General features: G+C 39.4%; 1 protein-coding gene across 1 annotated transcript; it reads right to left on the bottom strand.

Moving 5' to 3' along the window:
- Positions 1-3,997: 3,997 nt before the first annotated feature.
- On the bottom strand, positions 3,998-14,966 carry chrna4b (cholinergic receptor, nicotinic, alpha 4b). Its single transcript, XM_034591747.1, has 6 exons — positions 14,578-14,966; positions 11,574-11,725; positions 9,818-9,862; positions 9,623-9,732; positions 5,870-7,310; positions 3,998-4,566 (listed from the first exon to the last, which is right to left on the bottom strand). The coding sequence occupies exons 1-6, from the start codon at positions 14,627-14,629 to the stop codon at positions 4,441-4,443; spliced, it is 1,926 nt and encodes a 641-aa protein (XP_034447638.1). The 5' UTR covers positions 14,630-14,966; the 3' UTR covers positions 3,998-4,440.
- Between the last annotated feature and the right edge of the window lie 9,909 nt (positions 14,967-24,875).

Here is a 24,875-nt window from a genome sequence, read left to right on the forward strand (position 1 = left end):
ATGGAAGTCAATACACTGTCCTTACAATGATAGCTGGGGGCAGGGAAACACAGCAGTTGGACGAGTGAGAACAGGAAGGAAAGACTAAGGACATGGACAGTTAGGGAAAGTCAGTTGTGGGGGTATCAGTGTACAGGGGACATGGGCGGAGGGCGACGGAGGAGCCGATCATGACAAAACGCTGGATGAAGTTATTAAATTAAAATACCTCTCCCTGCCTGAATAAATTAGTAAAGCCCTGGAGAATGTATCTACAGAGACAATCACCTAATTGAAGTAAGCAATGAAGGTGATGTTTTTTAATCAAGGTAAATTTATTAACATGACATTTACAGGAGTTGTATTGAATAACTTTGTGTATTCATATGGGAATTTACATTGCATTATTGAGGCAGCCAATACAGAGGAACTTAATGGAGTGCTACCATCTGATGTCATAAGTAATTTGCCATTGTGCAAGAATATAATACGGAAATTATGCACATGGAGGCTATGGCGAAAAAGGTATGTCTTATCATTTAATGGAAATTAGTTTGACCATCCTCATTTCATTTCAGAACTCAATTAACAATATACCGCAGTATTAAGTGGCCAGAGAAAACCGGAAGGACAAATGGAAATGAATATCCATTCATATAAATCTGTGCTTATGGACAAAAAGCTAACCTAAGCTTGTATTTTTTTAATTAAAACTTCTAGAGCAGAGTTGAGGTGCGTGTGTGTGTGTGTGTGTGTGTGTGTGTGTGTGTGTGTGTGTGTGTGTGTGTGTGTCTGTGTGTGTGTGCGAGTGAGAGAGACGCATTAGAAAAGCCAACATCCTAATATGTATTTCAGACCATCTTCCGGCCTTTTTCTCTGCAGATTACAAGCTAAAATCAATGAATAAATACATAGCACTAAGGGTATTTCACCTTGTTTGGAGTGCTGTGTTTCGATATAATGCTAAATTGCCATTTTCTCTTGTCTATGATTTTACATAATGATCAATGGTTGGTCTTCTGCTGAGCCAGTGGAAATACAATAGGCAGGTGGCAGAGGTGAAAATTCAGGTCATCACTTTGGGCATTCAGGTGTAACGTTACGTGCTTTTAAACCTAATCCCATGTGAGGGTTTACTGGGGTGGAACAGCACGATGAAGATTTATGGAGGAAGGAGGTGATGATTTGCTGGTGAACAGTAATTTAATATGTTCTGCTGTAGGTGGATTTATTAAAATTTCAGAGAGGCTACCCAAATGACTGGATGTTAGTTTAGATCCTCAGGTGCAGCAAAGCAGTGGCTCTGCATTGTTATGGTTGTTAGAGCAATACTTTTGACACATTATGTTTAGTTTAATGAATTTAGTAAGAAAGATGGACTCTAGATTTTGAGCGTGGACAGGTATAAATTAACTTGAGCTATCTCAAGAAAGATAGAACAACACAAAACAAGAAAGATAAAAAATCACATTGTGACAACAACACATGCACATACTTAAAATACAGAAATGTCTTCTTATTACTCATTTTCCTCTGGATGTCATTAGTGGACTTGTAATATATATATTTTTTTAAATCAGACGAGTTTGTGTGTCTTCATTGTAGTTTTACGTAATAATAATTTAAAACGGCCAGAAAAGTGGCAAAGGGTATTTCAAGTTACAAATTACATCTCACACCAGAATAAATGGGGAAAAAAACTTAATTTGATGACAGAGAATTTGGCACAAAAACTCAAATGGTATAAAAGAACTGCAACAAAGTTTAAATAAAGCATTCAAAATAAAAAATACCAAAATGTAGAACATTACAATTTAATGATATATAAATAATGTATGTGCATACAAGACAATAAATATTATATATATATATATTGTAAAATGTAAGGAATTTTAAATTTAAAAACAGCTTAAAATTAAATTTGAAATTCTGAAAATATTACTCAAAATATATTTTAGCTGTTATGCTGTCATGAACAGCACAGCCAGCTGCTGTGGGTTGTAAAGCATTGTAAAATACATTAAAAACTGTAATAATTACTGTTTAACCCATTTCTTAAATTTGTTTTGTTCTAACTAATAATCAAAACCCTTCTGGCTGTAAACTAATAAGTGTACAATATGTGGAAAATGTGTTTTGAGATCTTACAATACCAGAGCCACAGCCATTTGTATCTTTCCTGTTTTTATTATGGAAATTCTCTGCAGCTATGCTGGTGGCTCTATAAGGCAGCACAATGCTTCGAGCTAAATGCTAAAATTAGCATGCTAACATATAACAAAGCTATCATGCTGATGTTTAGCAGGTGTGTTTACAATGTTCATGATCGCCAATGCAAATTTTTGCCATGGCTCTAAACTAAAAGTAAAGCTGAGGCTCATGGGAAAGTCATAGTTTTGCAGGTGCTTTGTTATTAAGTGTTGGACAAAATAAAGCTTTGACGATGCAAAGTGAAACACAGACGTCAGCACAATATTCCATGTCAATCCACTCAAACATTGTCACTTAAACCACAAAAGTGAAGCACACCGTGTGGCTACTGTTGATGAAAACTGAGGGATTAACACATCATTAGTACCCGTGAGGATTCTCAGTAATTCAGGTCATTGTAACTTCAGGGGTTTTACATGTGTTCATAGGCAACTGGGCACTGGAAACCCAAGCAAATCCAGCTGCAAGTATACATATGTACGATTCCTGGAAAAAACAAAGTCACTAGTATCCATCCTCTGGGGACCAAGAATAGCTGCACAAAATATAACAACCAATCTTAAAGACGCTGAGCTATTTCAGTGGATAGGTGACCTGTTGGTGGTGCTAGATGAAAGGTCTGGGAATCACCAAAATCCTCACGACTCATCATCTGGGGACCGTGAATGTCTGTAAAAAAAATGTGTGGCAATCCATCCAGTGTTTGTGGTGAGCCGACAGACCTGCAACCACACCACCCAATGCCAGTGTCCTTACATACACCTCATATACAGCATTTCATATTACACAGTCCCCTGTTACGTTATTTCAATCGATCTATCTTGCAGCACAATTAACCTTTGCTTAATGGTTTTAACATTTTTATACAGAACTAATGGTTTAATCGTTACTGAGTTGAAATTACATTAATAATTTAGCCATTTGCTGATGTTGAGTAGACCCATAAAGCAGAGCTGCAAAAGTCATGTCAGCATCAAAGTTGCCAGAATGGGATTTTATTAACAATGTTTTAGAGCAATTCAATTTTAAAGTCCCAAAAAATCATCCTCAGTTCGGGGTATAGGGTCCACCACATATCCTCAGCATCACTGGTGTTAATTAAAAGTTCCCATAAACACTTTCATGTTGGCATCACTCTGTGTTTCTCTTTTGTTTTATTTAAGAGGACTTTCATAACATCATAATCATCTTTATCTCCTTCCAGTCTGCCAGTTATATTAATATATATATATATATATATATATATATATATATATATATATATATATATATATATATATATATATATATATATATATATGTATATTTAAAAATATATATAATTTAGGTTAATTATCAACTTTAACTTCAATGACTAAAATGCAATCCTCCCACTCCTATTCTATTCATTCATCAAGCAACAGAAAGAGATAAATGTGCCCTTGCATTTTGTGAGAAGCCAAGATTGAGGGGAGAGCTGTGCAGGACTGGAGAAAATGACAGTACATCTCTTCCTGGTAACATCAAATTGCTGTGGTGGTAACAAAGAGACAGGCTGAAAGAAATATTGAATAAATATGTTCATTCAACTGCTTTGATTAGAAAAAGTACAGAGCTGTACGTGTCAAAACCTGTTGCACCTGAATACCCACACACACACACACACACACACACACACACACACACACACACACACACACACACACACACACACACACACACACACACACACACACACACACACACAGTCTTTTAGAGAAATCCTTCCCAGCACAGAAGTCTGACAAATCAGGTTGTACAGAAACACAATTTTATGAATATTTGGTGAAAGCGCAGCTTTGTCAAACTGAGATCAAACCCAAACTTTCTTTATTAATTTTATTGACAGCTCACAATGCCTCTGTCTTTCTGTGATGTTATCCACAGTTGTAAATAGGTCTTACTCCATTCTTCATTGTTTTTCACGAAAGTGACAGCTTGAGCAGCTCAACCTCAAAACGGATCAGAGCGGAAAGATATATTTTCGCTGTTGCCCTTTTGCCCTCATAAAGAATTTATATCACCCACTGGAATCAACGATAGATATTTCCTCTCATTTCTCCACGTGTTACCTTTTGATAACCTAGGGCAAGAACGAGGAATGTGACTCGTAGTTCCCTTAGAAAAAATGAAAATAAAATGATAAATGACAAATTCATTTTTTTTTTTTCATAATATAAGACAGCATGTCCTTCTGTCAGTGTTATTGGCTTTTTCCTTGATTGCAAGTTTCTAGATCATTCCGGCCAGCCAAGGAGGAAGAAAGAGTCCCACAGATCCCAGTATGCACACCAGTACAAACATCCAGAGGAATATTCTGTCAATGACCATGGCCACATACTTCCAGTCCTCCTTCACCTGGCGGAGAGGAGGAGACACAATAGTAAGAGACATTTCTATTTCACACCATACAACCTTTCTTTTGACCAGCTGTCACTTTTTACCCTTGATTGATTTCTCTTGAATGGCTGATTTTTTCATTATGAGGCAGCTATCTCCTAAATGTCAGTCAGTCCTCGCTCGTCTCTCTTATGAAAAATATAAGGTCAAATTACTGCGGTCACATTGTTTCAGAGACAGGCGTTTTCTGGCCCCAGATAGGATGTGCACTGTAGTACTGACAATGACTGGTGTCAGTGAATACAATAACTTCCACCTCTGCTTTGAGAATAATTTTACATATTTTTGATCCTCCCCTCCCATTCCACAAAGACACTTTTTATTTTATTTTGAGACTCAGCAACTAACACTGAATCACTGTTAAATATGTTTCAATGCACTAAAGAAGAATTCTCCCCATAATAATAATAATAAGTTCTGTTATTATTTAAAATACGTGTTTATTTTTATTATCGCTATGACCTCTGTAATCTACAGAATCCATAAAACTCAATAAATTTCAATTTTATTTTATTTGTACTGCTCCAAATCACAACATACATTATCTCAAGGCCCCCTACACAGAGAGGTTGGAGACCTCAATACACAACAAAACATGGGGACATAACTATTCTTAAATTGTAAGGTAAGAATAATTTTGTTCCCATGCTTCATTGTGTTTTGAAGGAAAATGAGTGATTCAGATTCAGGTCTGCCCCTAGAGGTGATCATTCTTTTAAGAGTGAGGTACACAGGAAAGTATGTGAGCAATTCTGCTTGCATTGCAGCAAAAAGAGCCTTAAAAACAACTCAAATTAAGTTGATAAAATTCATTCATAGTATTTGAATCAGTGTTGTTGACTTAAAATTCACACTATCTCCAAGAGTTGATGCTGCGACCCTGCTCATGAGTTTTTTCCAATCCAGCCTATGACCAGGCCCAGATGGTCATAGTTACAGTTATAAAGGTTGGTTACAGACCAAATATACATTTACAAATACACACAATAAAGGTAGTTTCAATTTCAAATGAAAAGTGCTGAAGGGATTTCACTCTCTCTCTCTTTCTCTCTCTCAAATCTGACTCAACTGTTCCTAATGCCAGCTGTGATTTGGTGCTATACAAATAAAATAAAACTGAATTGAATTGAATTTCACTATTTCCCTACTTACTTGAAACTATGTGGCTTTTATTAAATTCGAGCACTACATAAAACGTTACTGCTATTATTTAATTTCCAATGCTTTACTGGTTACTGCAATAATTATTCTGTCAACTTACTGAGAAGTCTGCATCCTCAGCCCTGAGATGATCAGCGATGTACTGAACTCCCTCTATGGCCCGTTGCATAGCTGGGGAAATAGTTGGGACTATGGTGTCCTGTTGGGTGCTGGCATCCTTGGTGAACTCTGCTGTGAGAGTTTGTGATCTGTGGTGATCTGTTGGGGCTTGTTTCTTCACCCGCCCCGTGAACCTGATGACCCCTGACCCTTCATCATGCAGACAGCAATACTGGAAGCTGCAGGGGCGACAGTGATGCCCAGCTCGCTGAGTAAGCTCCGTCTGTTGGTTACACATTTCTTCCACGCTGACGGAGCGGCCGTTTGGAGCCAGTGTATTCGGTTCTCCCCTGTATAGGCTGTGAAGTGGGCCTAGCGGTAAAGATGGTGGCAAGGATAACTGGGAAGAAGACAAGCCTGTGCAGTTGTGTCCACGTAGGAGTTGTTTGTCTGAGAGAACTGAATATTGGCTGGATGTGGACTGGCAGAAAATGTTGCCCTTCAGTGGGTGATCTTCCTCGGTATGGCCCTCAGGGGGAGAAGAATGTGGAGAAGGCGAGCACACAAGGATGCTTGGACTTTCGGGTGGAGTCTTTGGCAGTGTATTCTCTATCTGTCCCATTTGTCTCAATCCTGTCTCTAACCCGGCCCAAAAGGCCAGCGAGTTGCCCGTTGCAGATACCGTTGTTGGACGGTGCATCATCTCGATAAGCTTCTTGCAGTTCTGCTTCGCTGTGCCTGGCGGACGCTTCATGAAGAGGACGCGAGGCACCAAGTCCAAGAACACTCTCCGCACCCACTGAGGCATGCCATGGGTTTGTGGCGAGCGGTGATGTACATTTAACACAAAGACTGTAATTACGATGGAGAGCGTGACGAAGACCATGGTGAACAGCAGGTATTCACCGATCAGGGGAATCACCAGTGATGTAGACGGTATAATCTCAGTGATCAGCAGGAGGAACACTGTGAGAGACAGTAACACTGAGATACACAAAGTAATCTTCTCTCCACATTGCGATGGCAAATAAAACACCAGCACCGTCAAACAGGAGATGAGCAGACAAGGGATGATGAGGTTTATAGTGTAGAACAGCGGAAGCCTCCGGATGATGAAATAGTAAGTGATGTCTGCATAGATCTCCGTGCAGCACTCGTACTTTTTGGTATTGTACTTGCCCACAGCATTAATGATGACCCACTCGCCGCTCTCCCAGTAGTCCATCTGGTCCACATCACTATCCATGTTGATCAGATCGATCTTGGCGCGGTCGTACGTCCACGAGCCAAACTTCATCTTGCAGCTTTGCTGGTCGAAAGGAAAGAAAGTAACATCGATGCTGCATGAAGACTTATAAATTGCTGGTGGCATCCACTTTATCCGACCATCATAGAACAGATGCGCTTTCGTTAGGTGGGTCACTGCAAAGTCGCCGTCCGCACTGCAGAGGAAGAATAGCACATAAAAGGAAGAGAAAGGTAAAAACACAGTCATCACATGTACTTTACATCTTTGCCTTCCCTAGAAGACTTTAATTAAGGGGGATTTCTTCTAGCAATTCAAATTTAGATTTGTCTGGAGTTCGCTGAGTTGTCACGGAGATAGATAAGTTGATTTCGGTTGAAAATTCCAGATAAAGCTAGTAATTGGAGATTGATTTCCAACTTTTGTGTTCAATTGTTGACTGAATCATGACTGTATTATATATTGTCAGTGTTTGGAGTGTTATTGCAATAAACATTTCTTATTACAACCAATGACCTAAAGGGACTACAAGCCAAAACTCATTTTCATTATCTAGTTTAATGATAGAACATTATTGGAGAATTATTCATAGATTCAAATCCTCTTTTATTCACCCTCTACATTAGTGGTGGGAATCGCAGGGTAACTCACGTTGTTGAAGAAGAATACAAAATGCCCCTAATGAGGTAAAGTGCAGGATTTGTTTATTTACTAGTTGCAATTTGGTGTAAGTTTCACAGTTTGACACAAACTGAGATGAAACATTACAAATAATGCATAACATTTTATTACGTTTATTAAGTTTTATATAAGTCTTCAACAAACACATGAGCCATCATCCCAACTTAAAATAGCCATAAACTGGCTATTATTTAGTTACTATATATATATATATATATATACTAAATAAATAAAACTAAATATCGACATTTGGCGCCAGCATATTGATAATCATATCAGATGAGTCTAGACAACAATATCAAGGACAATTTGTTCAAAGAAAGATTATTTGTTATTGCGTGTATGATGATTACACTCCTGTAATATATATCCAACACCAGGCACATAAAAGATTGGATGCTGCAAAAATCCTTATTAATAAATGATACCAAAAAAAAAAAGCAATTGTTTTGGTGCTACAGAAGAAATATTGGAGGTAATCACTGTCATTTTAAACTATCAGTAGTGAGTGACAGCTGCCTCTTTCCCTCTCTTTCCTCCTGTATCTAAATTATATCTGATTGATCCCTGTTTTGCTTCATTATACACCCGAGCCTTTCTTCTACAGCCTTTCTCCCCCCCCCATCTACTTAGTTGTGATTAACTTTAATACATTCAATACATCTAGAGAACAGCTAACGATCACCCTGTGCTGGATCAACAGTTCATTCTGTTCTGCCCTTATCTGTTCTGGTGAACATCTGCATGCCTGAATTAGTCCTCTGGTTTCCCTTCTGATCTAAAATTTAAACAACCTGCTTATAGGTATTAGTTGGGAGGATCACACCATTAGTCCAGATGTAGAAGTGTTTGAAATGTCCTAGGGATGAAATGTCCATCCATCCATTATCCAATATCTATACCCCTTAGCCTTTTGAGGGTCGTGGGGGGATCTTGAGCCAATCCCAGCTGACATATGGCGAGAGCCAGGGTACAGCCTGGACAGGTCGCCAGTCCATCGCATAGACACACAGAGACAAACAACCATATACACCTATGGTCAATTAGAGTCTTCAATTAACCTAACTCCATTTTGCATCTATTTGGACTGTGGGAAGAAGCCACAGTACCTGGAAAAAAAAACACACAAACCGAGAACATGCAAACTCCAGGCAGAAAGACCTGGGATTAGAGGCAACAGTGCTACAGAGCTTTGCTCAAACAGCACCACTGTGTTTTTGTGAGCGGTGCTGCCCTGGATGAAATGTGCTTTACAAATATAGATTGTTAATATAGATGGATATTTCCTCATGAGAAAGCACAATTATGTTTCTACAATGAAGCGTTAATCTGAGTGTTGTATTGAGCCAATTCTGTTTTACCTGTTTCCCATACAGTTTCTCATATTAACTAATTTCCCTTACTTAGAGTGAAATAAAAACAGATGAACCTGACGCACTCCCACTGCATGCACTTGATCTGAGGCTCCTTCTGAAACACACCCAGTTACATTTCATCTTCTAATTACCTGCCTAATGTATTACTTTGTACCATGTCCCAAGCTTTGTTTGTAACAAGATCCATTAAGGCTGACCTTATTCACATTTATTCCAGCTAAATTACTTTATGACATTGGCACCGAACAGGATGTCTGGCACAATAACAGAATCTTCACGTTTTTTCCCTCCAGTCATACCATCTGTTGGAATAAAATCATCAGAGTCGGAGGATTAGTTGTTGTGTGTGAGTATTCTTGCCTTGAAAACGACAACATTTAAGATCCCAGCAACCACTTGGTGTGACTGTGAAAGGAAACAAGCCATACAAGCTACTGATGCCGAGCCTCACTTGTTGTAGAGGACAATGTCTGGCCTCCAGATGACCTCTGAGGGAATACGGATGGAGGTGACATTCTCGTATTCCTCCGGCTTCCAGCGCAGTTTGTAATCATTCCATTCCTGTGGGAGAACATTAATCATGTTAACACACTGCAGCTTTATATTGGACTTTATCTCTAGCATGCATTTAGTCTTTAATACATACTTGCTTGACCCAGACGTTTGTCGTCATCATCTGGTTCTTCTCGTCCTTATTTCATGTAAACAGACCAGAAAATCACTGTGACATTTATCTTCTTGTCTGCACTTCATAATTTCTCACTTCTCATCGTTGCCACCTGGACTCATGAATAAGTTATAAAACAAATCAACATATAAGCCCTCTATTTATACAAAGAGATTAGCTGTATAAATACACCAGGAAAAAAATATTACACAGTGCACCATGCAAAAAAAAAAAACACCCTTGCTGCACTGTATCTGTTGCTTTGCTGGCAAGCCATTATCTCCGGCTCTTCCACATTCAACATTCAACATCTAACACAGAGTGAAAACACTCAACTTCACCCAGAGCTGCCTTTCGCTATATGAGGCATGTGAAGCAAGCACAGTTACCTAACTGTGTGTCGAAAAACCTGGAGAATCCTCCCTGCAGCATCGCCAGCTGCACACATTCTGTCGGGAAATTTTGCGTGGTTCCAAATGGTCGTTATAACACGTTTTTACTTCAGTCAACAGAAAAACCGCAACATAATTTGTGTAAAATGAACATGTTTAAAAGTCCAGAGACTCTATAAAGATGTAATTAAGTTGAGACGTGCTGTGTCTGGTTTGCTTTTTAGGGGACAGCTTTGAATATTTACTGTCAGTTTTGGGATATTTGACAACTGAATTTAATTTGGGAAAATAATTCAGTCTCTTCTGTTGTGGTTTCATTTCCGCTGATGATTGATGTGTGTGTCTAAATGTATCTCTCTTGCCTGGTACAGCTTTGAGCTGGTGGCTATTGTGATCATATTCATTCTGTTGCATATCAGAAACGTTTCAGTTGATTAACACATTAGCACATACAGTACAAATCCAACATAATAATCGACCTACTAATACCACAAACATCTCTTTGTCTGTCTGTATTTGGAATGCATATCTCCTGAGCAGTTCATTTAATCAGCTACATACTGGCATGTGTATTGTAAATCGTCTGAGGAGGTATAGTGCAGAGTTTGGTGCAAATTGAACATGAAATATGTTCAATATTAATACATTTTAAATTAACAGACGACCAGAACTCTGTAGCAGTCATTGGGGGCAGGACAGTGTGCCCTCAGTCTGCGGACATGTCTACGTCCACGGATAAACTACAGCAGGGCTGTAGATAATTTGATAAATTTTATTTTATGAATATCGGACAGAGACACAGACACACAGCACAGGTGCTGATCTCCTTCATAGCAACAACACACACAGAATCACTTTCTATTGCCAGTTGTCTAAAAAAGTAGTTTAGCTTTGCTGCTGCAATGTTTCTCATATCAACTGAATTACAAAGCTTTTTTGGAAACATTGTGAACTAACAGGCCTCGGAAAAAACTGACAAAATAATTAAGTTTCATTTTATTAAAAACATTGACTGTAAACTCTTCATTGCAAATAAACCAGGTAGCATAAACACAAAGTTGTCTAACTTAACTCTGCACCATAGACTGTTTATATAAATCTCTGCACACAACGTCCAGCACACAAACAATAAAAAGTGACAGTATATTGTACAACTGTTTGAGGAGGACTCACTAATGACAAGGAATTATTCTGAAGAGGCTCAGGAGCATTAAGACAGGACAAGAGAACAGAACATTCTAAATAGGCAGGCACTGCACTAGTATCATTAATAAACCTTTGTAGAAGATATTGTGTGTTTCCGATGTAGGTAAAACTTAACAATCTGGTGAAGTTTTACTCACCACATCAATAAGCTGGGCAATGGAAAGGCCAAAGTGGACCATCACTGTGTCTGAAGTGTTTTCCACAGGCCTGGAGAGCTTATTGTAATGTACAAACAGATCCTGGAGCAGCCTCTCTTCAGCGTGGGCACGAGGTCTAACTTGGAAACAAACTGAGAAAGAAATAAGAAATTGGGAAAGCTTAGACACAGCCTCATGTGTTTTTATTTAGTAGTTTAAACCAGGACATATTGACTTTGTTTAAAGATGCACATGCATGATATCACAAATCCTCTCTTTTTCATGCTCATACATGTCAGCTGCTTTCGTGCAAACTTTGCACTCATAACCAGTCTTTCCTTTGTGTATCTACATATGAAATAGCAAAGACGATTTCAAATGCATAACAATTATACTGAATATATTTGCCTCCATCCTACAATACATTCTTTTAAAATGGATTTAGCTGATACGGCCATGCCACTGTTGTAGATATAGAGTGTAATCCAAAAGGAGGGTGACCTCTATTATACAGGTGGCGTGCGGTTACATGAGACCGTATCTGAGAGATGAGACTAACAGGGAGGGGTGGTGGAGGAAAAAGAGGACAGATGAATCTGAATCTGAGGACATCCGCTCTGTCTCGGAACAGACGTGCTGATGGAGCGATCCGCCGAGACGTTGCTTCCCTCCCTCCCCCTCAACCCCTCTCTCCGCCTCCTAGTCTACAGCCACACTGATGGCTCACACACACATTTTTAGAAACAGCTCACATAGCACTGAGGATGACCAAACAAGGTCTGGGGACAATTAAAGAGACGAGGATCAACACAAGGCCTTTACAGGACAATGTCTTTGTATTCCAGTCCTGTTTTTCATATTCAACAAGACATATCTCTTTTCAGGCCATTGTGCATCTGTGTAAGTGACTCACTGACAAAGCATTTATCATGGCATTTGATTTATTAACCAGCCTAACTGTTGTTTTGATATGCCTGTCAATGCTGCATATTTCAATGTCTTGGAGCAATATATGGTATACTCTATATTGTTAATTGCTTATTGTGCAAAATACAAATTTTACAGAAGCGATGGGCCATTTTTTATTACTTCATTATAATTTGAGTCCATGTGATTGCTGCTTGCACAGGAAGGGAAATATCTCTGATATCTGAGACAAAGACGCTTTGCTTAAAATAGGGACTCGTGTGTTGTCATGACGCTGGCCCTCCTCTCAGGTCCTCTCTCTCACTCAATCAAAGCTGATGGGCTGTCCTTCAGTTGCCTGAAAACTGTCATCCACAGTTTTTGAAGGATCAGGATCAATATCTTATTAAATGAATATACTTTTTATTTGTCCCCTCCCCCACATCCTCTCTTCCTGATTCCATCTGAATGTGTTGACATGTGCAGACACAGGACAACCTTGAGATGTCTCTATGTTTTCAGATGAGAGGAACTCACATGTTTCATCACATCAGCTCTGAGAAATGTCTGTTGAATACAGGTGATATTGAATAAGGAGAGATGCTCCAGTGGATACTTAAGCAGCCTTGCAACTAATGGGTTTAGATGGGGGAGCTGGCAGAGTGTCCTGACTTTGACGATGTGTGGGTCAGAGCAGTAATGTGTACAGAAAGTAACTGTCGGATGGATTTACTTCTGTACTCTACAGGACACTATTGTGAATACTAGTGGTACAGGCTTTGGTGTCACCACTTAGAATGGAGACACCAAAGTAAACAGTCTACGGTGCAGAGGGAAGTTAGAAAACTGTGTGTTCATCCTACCTGGTTTATCTGCAATGAAGAATTTACAGTCAATGTTTTTCATAAAATGAAACTGAATTGACTTTATTACTGTTCATGTGTGTGGCTTGTATGTACATTTAAAATATTTGAACTGCTGTTGTTTTTTATACATGTCGGCTATTTTTGAAATCTGTTAAGCAATCCACACAATCTTCAGACCCAAGAGATTAGAACCAATGACTCCCATGAATGTCTGTGTCAGTCGAACGAATGGTGAACTAAAAATAATCAAATTATGAAAATGATCTGGCAGGACATTTGTCGACCACCATAGAAGAAGCCATTCTCCTGGATATATTTCATTATTTAATTCTCTTACTAAACTCGCACTATTTATTTATGTTCACAATGTAAACCAAATAAGGTTAATTATGTAAATCATACAGAAAAGTTCAAATCTGGTAGATTTGGGTAAATATCAGTTCTACTAATATATATTTGCATGTGCTTTTAGTTTTGTAAAGCACCTGCCAAACACTTCCAACCTGGTTGGTTATGTGTCAGAGCTACTAGGCCTAGTTCTGTCCAGGTTTGCTCTTTCCCTCCTTAAAGGCCAATTATTCACAAGCAGCAAATATAAAAATATTTCAGGTGAATACTGCTCCTGTACCAGGCCAACAAAGCTTGTTACCAGGTCACTAGGCAACCAAGGCTGTTTTCCATTAAAATTAAATGAAAACAAGGTTATTCTTTTTGTCCTGAATGTTGTGGTTTTGTCAGAGATTGCATTATTCATCTTGTCAGATAAAAAATATTTGCCCTTCGAATGAATAATGGTACTAGAGTTTCTTATTGACTCTACAAAAATGTTTGGGGGTAGGGTGTAGGGCAGAATCATATTTATCTTGTTTTTTTTAAGCAACATCCTCCAACTGCATTTTCAATATTTTCAATATTTTCTTTGGACCCTTCAAATCACTTTTAAAAAATGCTGAAATGCCCTCCCAGCCAAATACTCAAAATTAAATATTTATGGCATAGCGAAAAAGTGAAAATAAAGACATTGTCCAATTTTGAGTGAAGCTGTTTGCACTGATTGAAATACTGTATATACACTTTATTTTATATATTTTAAGAATTCAATTTAAAGCAAATTTTTTAGAAAACAAAAAATTAAGAATACATTACCCTCCCCCTTTAAGACTCCCATCTTAATATCTTTTACTAAATCCCTTGCACTGAAAAAGAAAATGACAAGAAGGGTAAGGATTTACCTTGTGGAGGAAGAGTGAAGAAAAGTAAGCTCAAACATTTGAACATATCCATAGTGCCTTTAGCAGTATCCAACACTGTGAGTGAACTCCCCAACTTGTGCTGGAACTCAGTGCTGGTGGTCAGTCATCCCCACGGCACCTGTGAATAATATCGAGTAACAGTAGGTGGTCAGGAGGTGCAGTTCAGTTTTAAACAGCCAGATGGAGAGGTCATGTCAGTCTCTGTCAGTCCTGGGCCCGGTGTTCCCCCTGTTTCCATCCGTCCATCTCTCTTCACTCGCTCTATCTTGTCCAGTGTGTCAGTATGGAGGACCTGAGACCTGTCGTCCAGTTCTCCTGATCCTACACTTGGAAATCCCTCCTCGCTCCAGTGGAATCCTTCATCCAAGTGTGGCTTATCCCTCTCTTCTCCACCAACCCTGTCTATATTATTCCCTCCCTCACCTCTCTTCTCTCCGCCTCCTCACCTCCTCTCTTCTCTCCCTCTCTCTCCCTCGCACACATGCACGCACCTCATTTCTCCCTTTGCATTTTCTCCCTCTCTCCCGCTTATTTTATTTCCTCCCCTGTTCCAGTTTTCTCTTTCTCTCTCAGACTTTTTACCTTAAAAAAAACTGTTTTTGGCAGTCAGTCAGTGTGTGTGTGTGTGTGTGTGTGTGTGTGTGTGTGTGTGTGTGTGTGTGTGTGTGTGTGTGTGTGTGTGTGTGTGTGTGTGTGTGTGTGTGTGTGTGTGTGTGTGTGAGGTGAGAAAAGACAAGAATGTATCTGTTGAGATTTTCTTTCTAGAATAATATATACTTGCTTTTCCAATGCATGTGTGTGTGTGTGTGTGTGTGTGTGTGTGTGTTGCTGACCAGTCATTTGTATGTGAGCTGTGTTACATACAGCAGCCTGTGTGTGCCTGCCTGTCAAAGTCCGGTCTGGCAGAAGTGCCAGTGAGTCATGGGACCTCTGGATTCTCCTCCGTCTCCTGTTCTCCTCATCCTTTTATCTTACCCCCTCTTTTCTCTTTTAAGCACCTCTGACCCTCATCTGCTGTCAGGTCTTTCATTTTTCCAACATAATGTCTTACATGCGGAGACTTCAGTTTCTCTGCAACCTCCCAGTGCTTTGCTGCCAGCCTCCTTTACAGCTTCTCTACGTCAGCAGAGCTCAGTGCCAAGGCTGGCCATCTATTGAGACAGCTGCATTTGCTCGAGGTGTTTACACTTGTCACATATCTTTTCCTTTAACTTTTTCCCCAGCAATGCCTACATGCCATATTTTAATGACACAAAGAAAGAGATAGAATATCCGGAGACACTTAAAATGCCTTGACTTAAGAGTTGTGTTTACTTGAGATATGCTGAGGCAGGAGCCGGCTTTTTGACTCTCTGATAGTTCAGAGTGTTATGTGATAAAGTGCAACAAAAAAAAGAGAGAGAGGTCCAGGCGGAGATATATTTTGCTGCTGTAGATTTCTTTGTCAGATATGATTCTTTTCAATACACCATGAGCCCACAGAGAAAAGCCTCCGCAGTGCACACATTGATTTTTATCTAATCAAAGACACGGCTCTCTTGATCCGCTGATGACTAACACGGTCTTGACAGATGAACAGATTCCTCTCACCGGTGTGCCGCCACAAGTGCAGATGCAAGTCCTTACCATCAGAGATTTGATGGCTGATTGTTTAGATTGGACTGCTGACAGGGAGTCCAGCAGGAGTCCAGCGGGAGTCCAGCAGGAGTCCAGTGGGAGTCCAGCAGGAGTCCGGCAGGAGTCCAGCAGGAGTCCAGCAGGAATGCATGTCTGAAAGTAGCAGGGCAATGCAGCAGCTAGCATGAGGCGAATGGAAGAGGAAATTTCACTTTCAATATAAAGGGCAGGGAACCATAGAGTCTGGTGGCTGACATTAGTTTATCTCACACCCACATATAAGCACATATAAGCGCCCTCTGTGGCCACATCAGCTGATGAGATTGAGCATCTGTGCCTGCTTGCTTTTTCATTAGTAAGGGAATAAGAGCAGTTGTCACCTCTTCTAGGAGACTCCTTAACAATTTAAAGGTGTTTGCTAGTCCCCAGACAGACACTTTGACCTCTGGCTCAGATGATAACAACCTAAACACACTTGTCCAAGGTCCTGATTGGCCTGCAATCTTGAAACGCTGTTCACTATAAACCGGTTACAAAGGGTAAACTGTAAAGCAATTACTGATCTCAGTAACAATTAGTCTATTGTATCGCTGTGGAACTCTCTGCCTGAGGAAGTTAGGTTTGCAAAGTTGGTGTCATCTTCTAAATCACTCCTCAAAACCTACTTTTACATGGAGGATCTTTAAAGTTAATGATGTCTATTTTGTTTTATTTTCTATTGATCTTGCACTTGTTTTATTTAGGTCTTATCTCCCATGTTGTTTTTTCCGTTGTTTTGCTGTTTTTATCTTGACTGTATGTTCTATTTTTTCACATTTTGTTTTTACTGTGTGTCCTGTTTGATTTTATTTTGTAAAAGCACATTGTGACTGTGTTTTGAAAATTGCTATAAAAATAAAATCTATTATTATAAGTAGTAGTAGTAGTAATAGTAGAAGTAATTTTAGGTTATTAGTGAAATACTAAACATGACTTGGATGGATCGCCATTAGTACAACAGGAACCTATTCATGGTCCCCAGAGGATAAATCCTATAATTTAAGTATTTTTAATCCACTAGATGGATGGACACAAAACATTGAACAGATAAACATGGATCTCACATGATATATTCTTGTGCCATGATGTCTACTGTGGTGAGATTAAATAAAATGTCAACAAGGGTTGAATGGATTTCCATGATAATTGGTTCAGACATTTCTGTTTCCCTCAGACTAATTCATACCTTGCTGATCCCTTAGCTCTCTCTAGCACCATCATCACGTCAACACTTTCATTTGTACAGTATTAATTACATCCCCATAGGCCTCAGCTGCTTTGTGTTTATGCAAATTAGACCTGTTAGCATGGTAACAAACTAAATTAAAATCATGAAAATTACAAACATTATACCTGCTGAACATCAGCATGGTAACCATAACGACAAACTCAATAAAAAGATGGACAACACATCTCGACTTCATCCCTCTATACAGAAATGAAGACCAAATATCTCGGATATGCACGCTGCCATGTTGCGCCGATGACATCATTTGGATTGCAAGTCAGTCTCAGCTGTCAATCATGACGTTTCATGCTGTTTTTACAGCATCAAATAACTAATTAATACCAAACTTACTGGAAAAATATTAACACTTGGACAAAATTCAGTGTGATAAGAACTAACTAAAATGACAGAGACTATCTTTGAGAACAATCTATTTGAGATATACTTTTTAGTTTGTTCCATGTCCCATACACTAACATGGATGAGGTTGGTCTATGACCTATACAGCAGCCAGCGACCAGGGGGCAATTGGGACGCTTTGGCCTCACTTATGAGGGTTATGGGGCTAGCGTTTAGTAGCATTTAGCTAAAATCACCCCTGTGGCTGAGTACAGTCTTACAGAGCCACTAACACAGCTACCATCTCCTTGTAAACAAAGAATCTTGGAACTCTTCTTTATAAACGTCTCTAAACTCCAATTAGGCCTCAGTCTAGCTGAAATGAGTTGATAACCTGCCAAACCAAAATTATAAATTGTAATAATATGCTGGTGCTGCTGCTGCTTGTCATTCTCCCCTAAGCTTGTTTTACTCATGGGGGAAATGTGTAGGAGAGAGGAGGAGAGTTGTGAGAGACGACAGAGGAAAAAACACAATGTGCCCACACAAGAAATATTCTTCTTTGAACTGTAGTGGAGCCACTGTGTCAGTCGGTGCATGCTATTCTATATCTGACTGACTTTTATTTACTATTGCATTATTATCCCACTACTCCTATTTATTTAATATTGATGTGTCTTATTCTTAATTTGTTTGTTATTTTACAGGCTCTGTTTGCCTGTTTTTGCTCCTTCAACAGACTGTTCAGGACAGGCAGAGAGCGAATAAATTATTCAGCCAGGTTTATCGTCGTTAATAATTTATCAATATTATTATCAATATGACTTTATTGATAAAAATGTTAAGTAACATTCAACTTGGTGCGGAAACTGCATAATCTAAGGCTGAAAAACCACAGCTCGGGACTTGGACAAGACTTGAGTCTTATTGTGAATGACATTGTCCCATTGTGGGTTTCGCTGATGCTGATTTCCCCAGAGTCAGGCGAGGATCTTGCATCAAGGTAAATGTGTGCTCCAAGAGTAATCACAAGTTCAGCAATGGCAAACAAGTAATATGATACTACCATAGCTGAAAAGGCAGCATTTATATATTTTTTAAACTTTACTTTAATGTTTGCTTTAAATTTAATAAAGCTTTGTACCTTTGGTCACAGCCTTCAGCAACCCCATATCTCAATCTCCACTTGTGGTATCATATGGATTTATCTTGGTGAAGGGAAAGATAATCTCAGACAGCGAAGTGCCCGCCTGCACACTCCTGTATGTCTAGGTTAACAATTGGGACCAGGATTCACGTCAGAACTTCATCGATTGCATCATTTACTTTTATGCTGTTGTATGATTGATGATGTAGCCAGACAGAGCTTAGTGTAGATCTTAACATTTTCAACAACACTTCAACTCCACAGCTCTTACTAGCTTTATTATCTATAGCTTTGCTGTTACTTAACAAGGGCTCAGTATGACGACTACTGAGGGCAAACTATACAAACAAGATGCAGGTTTAGGATTGAACATTTATGTCTTTCTGAAAGTGAAGCATCTCTAAATAATCTGTGTCATAGTAGGCAAATTAAGTCTTCATAATTTCTTTGTACAATTTTGAGCATGATGGTATTAACACAACTTTAGCTTTGGTTTCATTGCAATTTAAGGAGCACACTTAGGACTTTTGTATGACATACATATGTCCTGTTCACATTACCTACATGAACTGCATCTACGTATACTTGACACTGATTGGTTAACTTTTAGAATTAAGTGCATAATCAAAAGGTAGTCCTTCCATTTGAATAGAAAATGAGTGAACCGGTACACTTTAAAAATTCCGTTGCTCGTGTAATTATACAGTTTTACTGCTAAATTCTCTTCTTCTATTATTTAATGCTGTTTAACTTCCTGCAATTGGTCCGAAAGTCTGAATTATCCCAGAAAATAATATCACACTGTAAAATAAACTGAAACGTGGTTCCGTTTCACCTTGTTGGACAAAATGTTGGTTCGTTGCCCGGATGGTAGTCTAAGGCATCTTTCACTCTTGTTATTGTGGTTTGGATTTATCTTGAAGGTCTTTGTGTGAAAAGCCCCTAACATGTCATAAATAGTACATGTATATGGCAACATGAGCAGTGGGAGTCTGTGCTGTAGATTTCATTTTAATCAGATAACTGTTGGTGGTCATGACAGGACTGAATCATGCATGTGATTGATGGCATTTTTGATGGGCTCCCTAAAGCCTAGTGACGCATGTGTAGTATTGATCAGCTCCCACAGCGTGTTCCCACTGAAGCCGGCCTCTTTGAGGAGAGCTCCCTAGAATCAGCCCCAGGATCTGAGATCCATGTTTTCCCTCGGTGATTCACGGAGCTTTTTGTTGTTACACTAACGTGCATCCACCTTCACACACACAAACCCACACAGAAACAGAGATTCATCCCATGCATGCGTAAACACCTAGCCTACTGGGGTTGCCAAGATCACCTGTCAATCATAACTACTGCTTCTTTAGAGAAACACCTCTCTGTTAATACCTTGTAGGTATATGAAGGATAGGGTAGATCTTTCAGGCTTAAATAATAATAGTGTTGCTGCCTTTGCAAGTAGTCTTCTTTTTGTCAAGTTTGCTGTGAGAGTGGAGTCAGATTGCATGGATGGTGCTGTGGGCAAAGGCAAATAATGGAGACGACAACCATGAACCCACCTGCAACAGCCCAGGGGTGAGATGAGATGGCGACTGATCCGGTGCCGGCAAAGATGGGGCTTCTGCAGCATTTGTGAGGTGAACACCATCTGTCAGACACACACACACACAACATTAACGAAACATCTCTGAACGAACCGTCTCTTTGGAATGGGAGATATTAATGTAACTGCTCTTTTTTTCTTGACAAACAACAATAATATTGTTTTTATTTGCTGTGACACACTGATGACAGCTCCACGCTGTCGTTTCACACCAGCTGATGCCAGATGATGGCATCAGTGCTGCTTGAGATCAATATCATTTTGATTACAGTGAAAATCAATAGGCATAAACACCATTAAAGCAAATGTACAACAGTGGTCATGCCTTCATGTGTTGTATTCCATTGACTGTTGACAGATCAATCATGGACATGATATTGCAGACCCATCAGAGCTACATTACAATGGTGTCCATTGATGTCACCAGTTAGTAAAAGTAATGATAGCTACACTTACAGCAGAGTATTGCAGTGTCAATGTTGGAGCACACTTCATAGAAGAGAATATTAGTGGGGGAAGAAGACATTTAGTTTATTGAACCATATATTGATGTTTTCACTTGGAGAGTAAATGTTTTTATCGCATAAAAAAAGAGTATTTACTCAGTTGCCAAATAGTGACAGATGAATAAAAAACAACCAGAAGGGGAAGTATTTTTTTGTGATTCTGCATTCACCATTTTCACTACACAAACACAAATAGTTCAAGATAGAAAAAACCCAAATTACACAGGTGGTTCATCTTAATTGTATGAATTGTTGTTTTCTCTACCCTAGAATGAGCCCATTATATTTAAATACTTTATATTTACATCCTCTCTACGGAGGCCGCCATGTTTTGACAGTAGCCCAAACTGGACAAACTAAACACCTTTTGAGTTTTTTTTAACTGAAGGCTACCACAGGTTCTCTTTCATATTTGGAAGGGGACGGTGAGCTGAGGGGTGTTCAACATGCAACTTCACCACTAGATTTCACTAAATTCTACACACTGAAACTTTAAATACAGGTTTTTGATTTCCTTTCATAAATTATTTAACAAATGACATTTCAATTTCAATTATATATGAATAAATAGCCATTATCATAACATAAATGTTACCTAATAAGTTCATACTGTTTCATGGTTATTTTCTTTATCTCTCTCTCTCTCTCTCTCTCTCTCTCTCTCTCTCTCTCTCTCTCTCTCTCTCTCTCTCTCTAGCAGGGTTTGACCAAAAAATACCACATTTCACTCTTTTTATTACATTGTTTCATCTGACAAAGTCATCAAAGTCCTAGCTTGTTTCAATTGTCAATGCTTAAATGGCCTTGCCTTAACACAGGGATTTTCTATGAATATTTTAATCATTCCTATCAGAGGCGGTTAATACCCAACCCACCCCCCACCTACTCCTTTTGTTGGGTGTCTTTCATGAATTGAGGAATTTGATATTTCTTCAAGCAGATATCTAGTTCCTTTGTCCAGTTTTGTTTCTCCTCCCTCTCTGTCTCTGTGTTGAAAGCAGTTTTAAGATATTAAGCTTGACCCTAAAAATAGTTGGGGCACTTAGTGAAATTGCTTTTAGTCCATAGAGTGTCTGCCTGGCATGGCTGTACTACTGAATGGGTCTATGGGGCAAAGGCCCAGGACCAGAGTCCCTGTTTGAAGTGACATCTCTTATTAGAAAGTCAAACAACTGCAATGAGACACATGACAACTAAAAAGAGACACAAACAATGGACACAATACACCCACCTATGAAGATCGCTAATTCCTTCTGGGTTTAATCTACACAAAAACTGTTGAGTAAGTAATGTTGTGATATGATATAAAACATTATTTTTTTCTGTTCGCAAGAATGGCTGCATCACTGGTGAATTTGAAAACTCGTCTTGCCCTTGAAACCTGAATGACCACTGAGAGTCATCGTCTAGTACCCTGAGCGCCTGAGGGAAGGTGCCCCCCCCCCGAGCCTCTCTGTGTCGGTTCTTGGGCTGCGGCATCTTTTTTTGCTGACCTCTGCACGGAGAACAGGCTGCAGCCCAAGTATCTACAGCACGAAAGGCATCCACTCTTACAAACACTTAAATGGCAATTAAAAACCTAAACACTGTAAAGCAAAGCCAATCAATGGAATATATCTACTATGCAGCGGTCAGCAAATCACTGGGAAAAATCATCATATTAAACCGAAATTATTGACAAATTTGTGTTGCCTTAACACGCTGTAATTGCAACGAGGCTTTCAGTGATTTTGTCGAGATTCTGCAGTATCAATATTGGACTTGATTAACTCAACTGCCACCTTGGGGGTTGGGAGGTGTCAGCTAATACAGCAGTAAAGTCAGTTGGTGCACAGTGGGTGCAGCAACATTCAATTAATTCAATTACTATACACTAAAGATTTGAGCCCTACAATTTTCTGCTGCCACTGCTGATTGCAAGGGCAAGTGTGACTTGCGTCTGTTGAACTGCACACAACATGCATAAAACACGTGTATAAAAGATAAAGCTATGGTTAAAATCTGAAGATAAACTCAGTGACATTGTTGGTTAACTTCTCTATGTTTAATGAGTTTAATTATAATATTCCCTTCTGTTGGATTCCTGCTGCGTGTTTGAGGTTGCAGGCATCAATATGGCTCTTGAGAGGGGAATAATCTGTCCCGCTTTATATGACACACGTTTGCATCATAGTTAGTACGTGAACACTTGGGGCACAGCATAATTACAAATGGGAAATAACAGGCAGCTGTAAGTGTGCCGCTATTGTTGTTATCCCAAAGGTGCACGCTCATCCGCCTTAGTGGAGGACCACCCACTACAATTAGACCTTAACTCATCCTGCAGGCTCACCCTGAGAGTGTATGTCCCTGTGTAGCTGAGATCACACTGTCTTTATCTTTAATTCCCCCGGTGTTTTCCCTCAGCTCTGTCAGTTTGCTTTGTACTGTCTAAGATCAAAAAAATAAATCAATAAATACAACCAACTCAATTCATCAGCCGCACACTGCAGAAGGTAACACCTGTGCTTACTTATGTTACATTCATGGTCTGTACTAATTTCTTACTATCCAGTTAAATCAACTCATGCAATGTGAGTAATGTTCTTGTTCTGCCCAAAACAGGTTTGAAACTATGTTCACGTGAATAAACTCAAAGTAAAATAAAAGCTTAAATAGATTAGATTAGTGTATAGTTGTTATGTCATTTCTACAAAAAACACTGATGTCATAAATCATGAAGCTAAGGGACACACCCCTACACCACCGCAACACTGGATACCTGGTCATGTCCCTTCAACCATCCAATCAGAGGCCGTCCCAACTTCCTGCTCCATTCCTCATCACCTTCATATCCAATCTACTTCTGCTGCGGTCCAAGGGTCAACGTCTATTCCTATGTTCACAATACATTGTCGCCAGATTAAGTAGCTATATTCCCACTGTAGATTCAACAATAATGTGGCAAAATACATTAGACATGTCGATCCCTTTTCAAATATTTATCTGTGGAAAAATACTGTTTAAAGAAAAACATGATGTGAAACAAAGACTTCCCGTCATTTACCAGAGCATTAAAAAAAAAAAAAACATCACACAGGGGGGGGCTACACAAATCTCCTAACAGATCCACTTTGATTCAAAGGAGAATCCAGCTGCCTTGATTACACAAGCAGCAAAGGGGGCAGAATAATATGTGGGATAAACTTGCTTACATGTCGCGATATGTGGAGATATTTCGCATGTTTCTCTCGTGTCTTTATTGCCTCAGAATCTAATAAAAACCTAACGTTAGCCAACAATGTAGCCATAAATCAACTCCCAATGATGTGCAGACAGTAAATGAGCTATGATAAATATCTGCTCCATGCATCATCTTGGTGATATGGCGGCAGAGCGGGATATATCTGGAGGATGTCTTTCGAGGACAGTGTTGTACGTTTGTGGGGGAGTATGGTGTGAAGTCCCTGGTGTGTCAGCAACATATCAGAAGAAACAGCTGAGGAGGCTCCTCAGGGAAACAGCGCAGGGGCACAAATTCACCTTTTTCCTGAGGGGGAAATATTCTTTAATCACTTTACTGTATTTGAGACCTTAGTTGATGCACACACTCTTCAGCAGAAATACCTCAGGCTGTGCAAATGTTCACATCGCTTAAAACACAAGCAACACAAGTATTAAGGGGCTACTGGCTGAAGTGACTACAACTGCTGCATTGTACCTGTTGTGGAAACGCCAGGGAAGCCTTCGTGTGTGTGTGGGTCCATAAGACCATCTGGAGTCGTACATAGTTCAGCGAATTTCTTCTCCAGGAGCCGGGTC

The sequence above is a fragment of the Hippoglossus hippoglossus genome, chromosome 7 (genome assembly GCF_009819705.1).
Source record: "Hippoglossus hippoglossus isolate fHipHip1 chromosome 7, fHipHip1.pri, whole genome shotgun sequence".
Classification (NCBI taxonomy): Eukaryota; Metazoa; Chordata; class Actinopteri; order Pleuronectiformes; family Pleuronectidae; genus Hippoglossus; species Hippoglossus hippoglossus.

Coding starts and splice junctions, on each gene's coding strand:
- chrna4b (XM_034591747.1), bottom strand. CDS start 14,629: ATGGATATGTTCAAATGTTTGAGCTTACTTTTCTTCACTCTTCCTCCA. Junction 11,726..14,577: donor CTTCACTCTTCCTCCACAAG/GTAAATCCTTAC, acceptor TTTCTTTCTCAG/TTTGTTTCCAAGTTAGACCT. Junction 9,733..9,817: donor CAAACGTCTGGGTCAAGCAA/GTATGTATTAAA, acceptor GTTCTCCCACAG/GAATGGAATGATTACAAACT.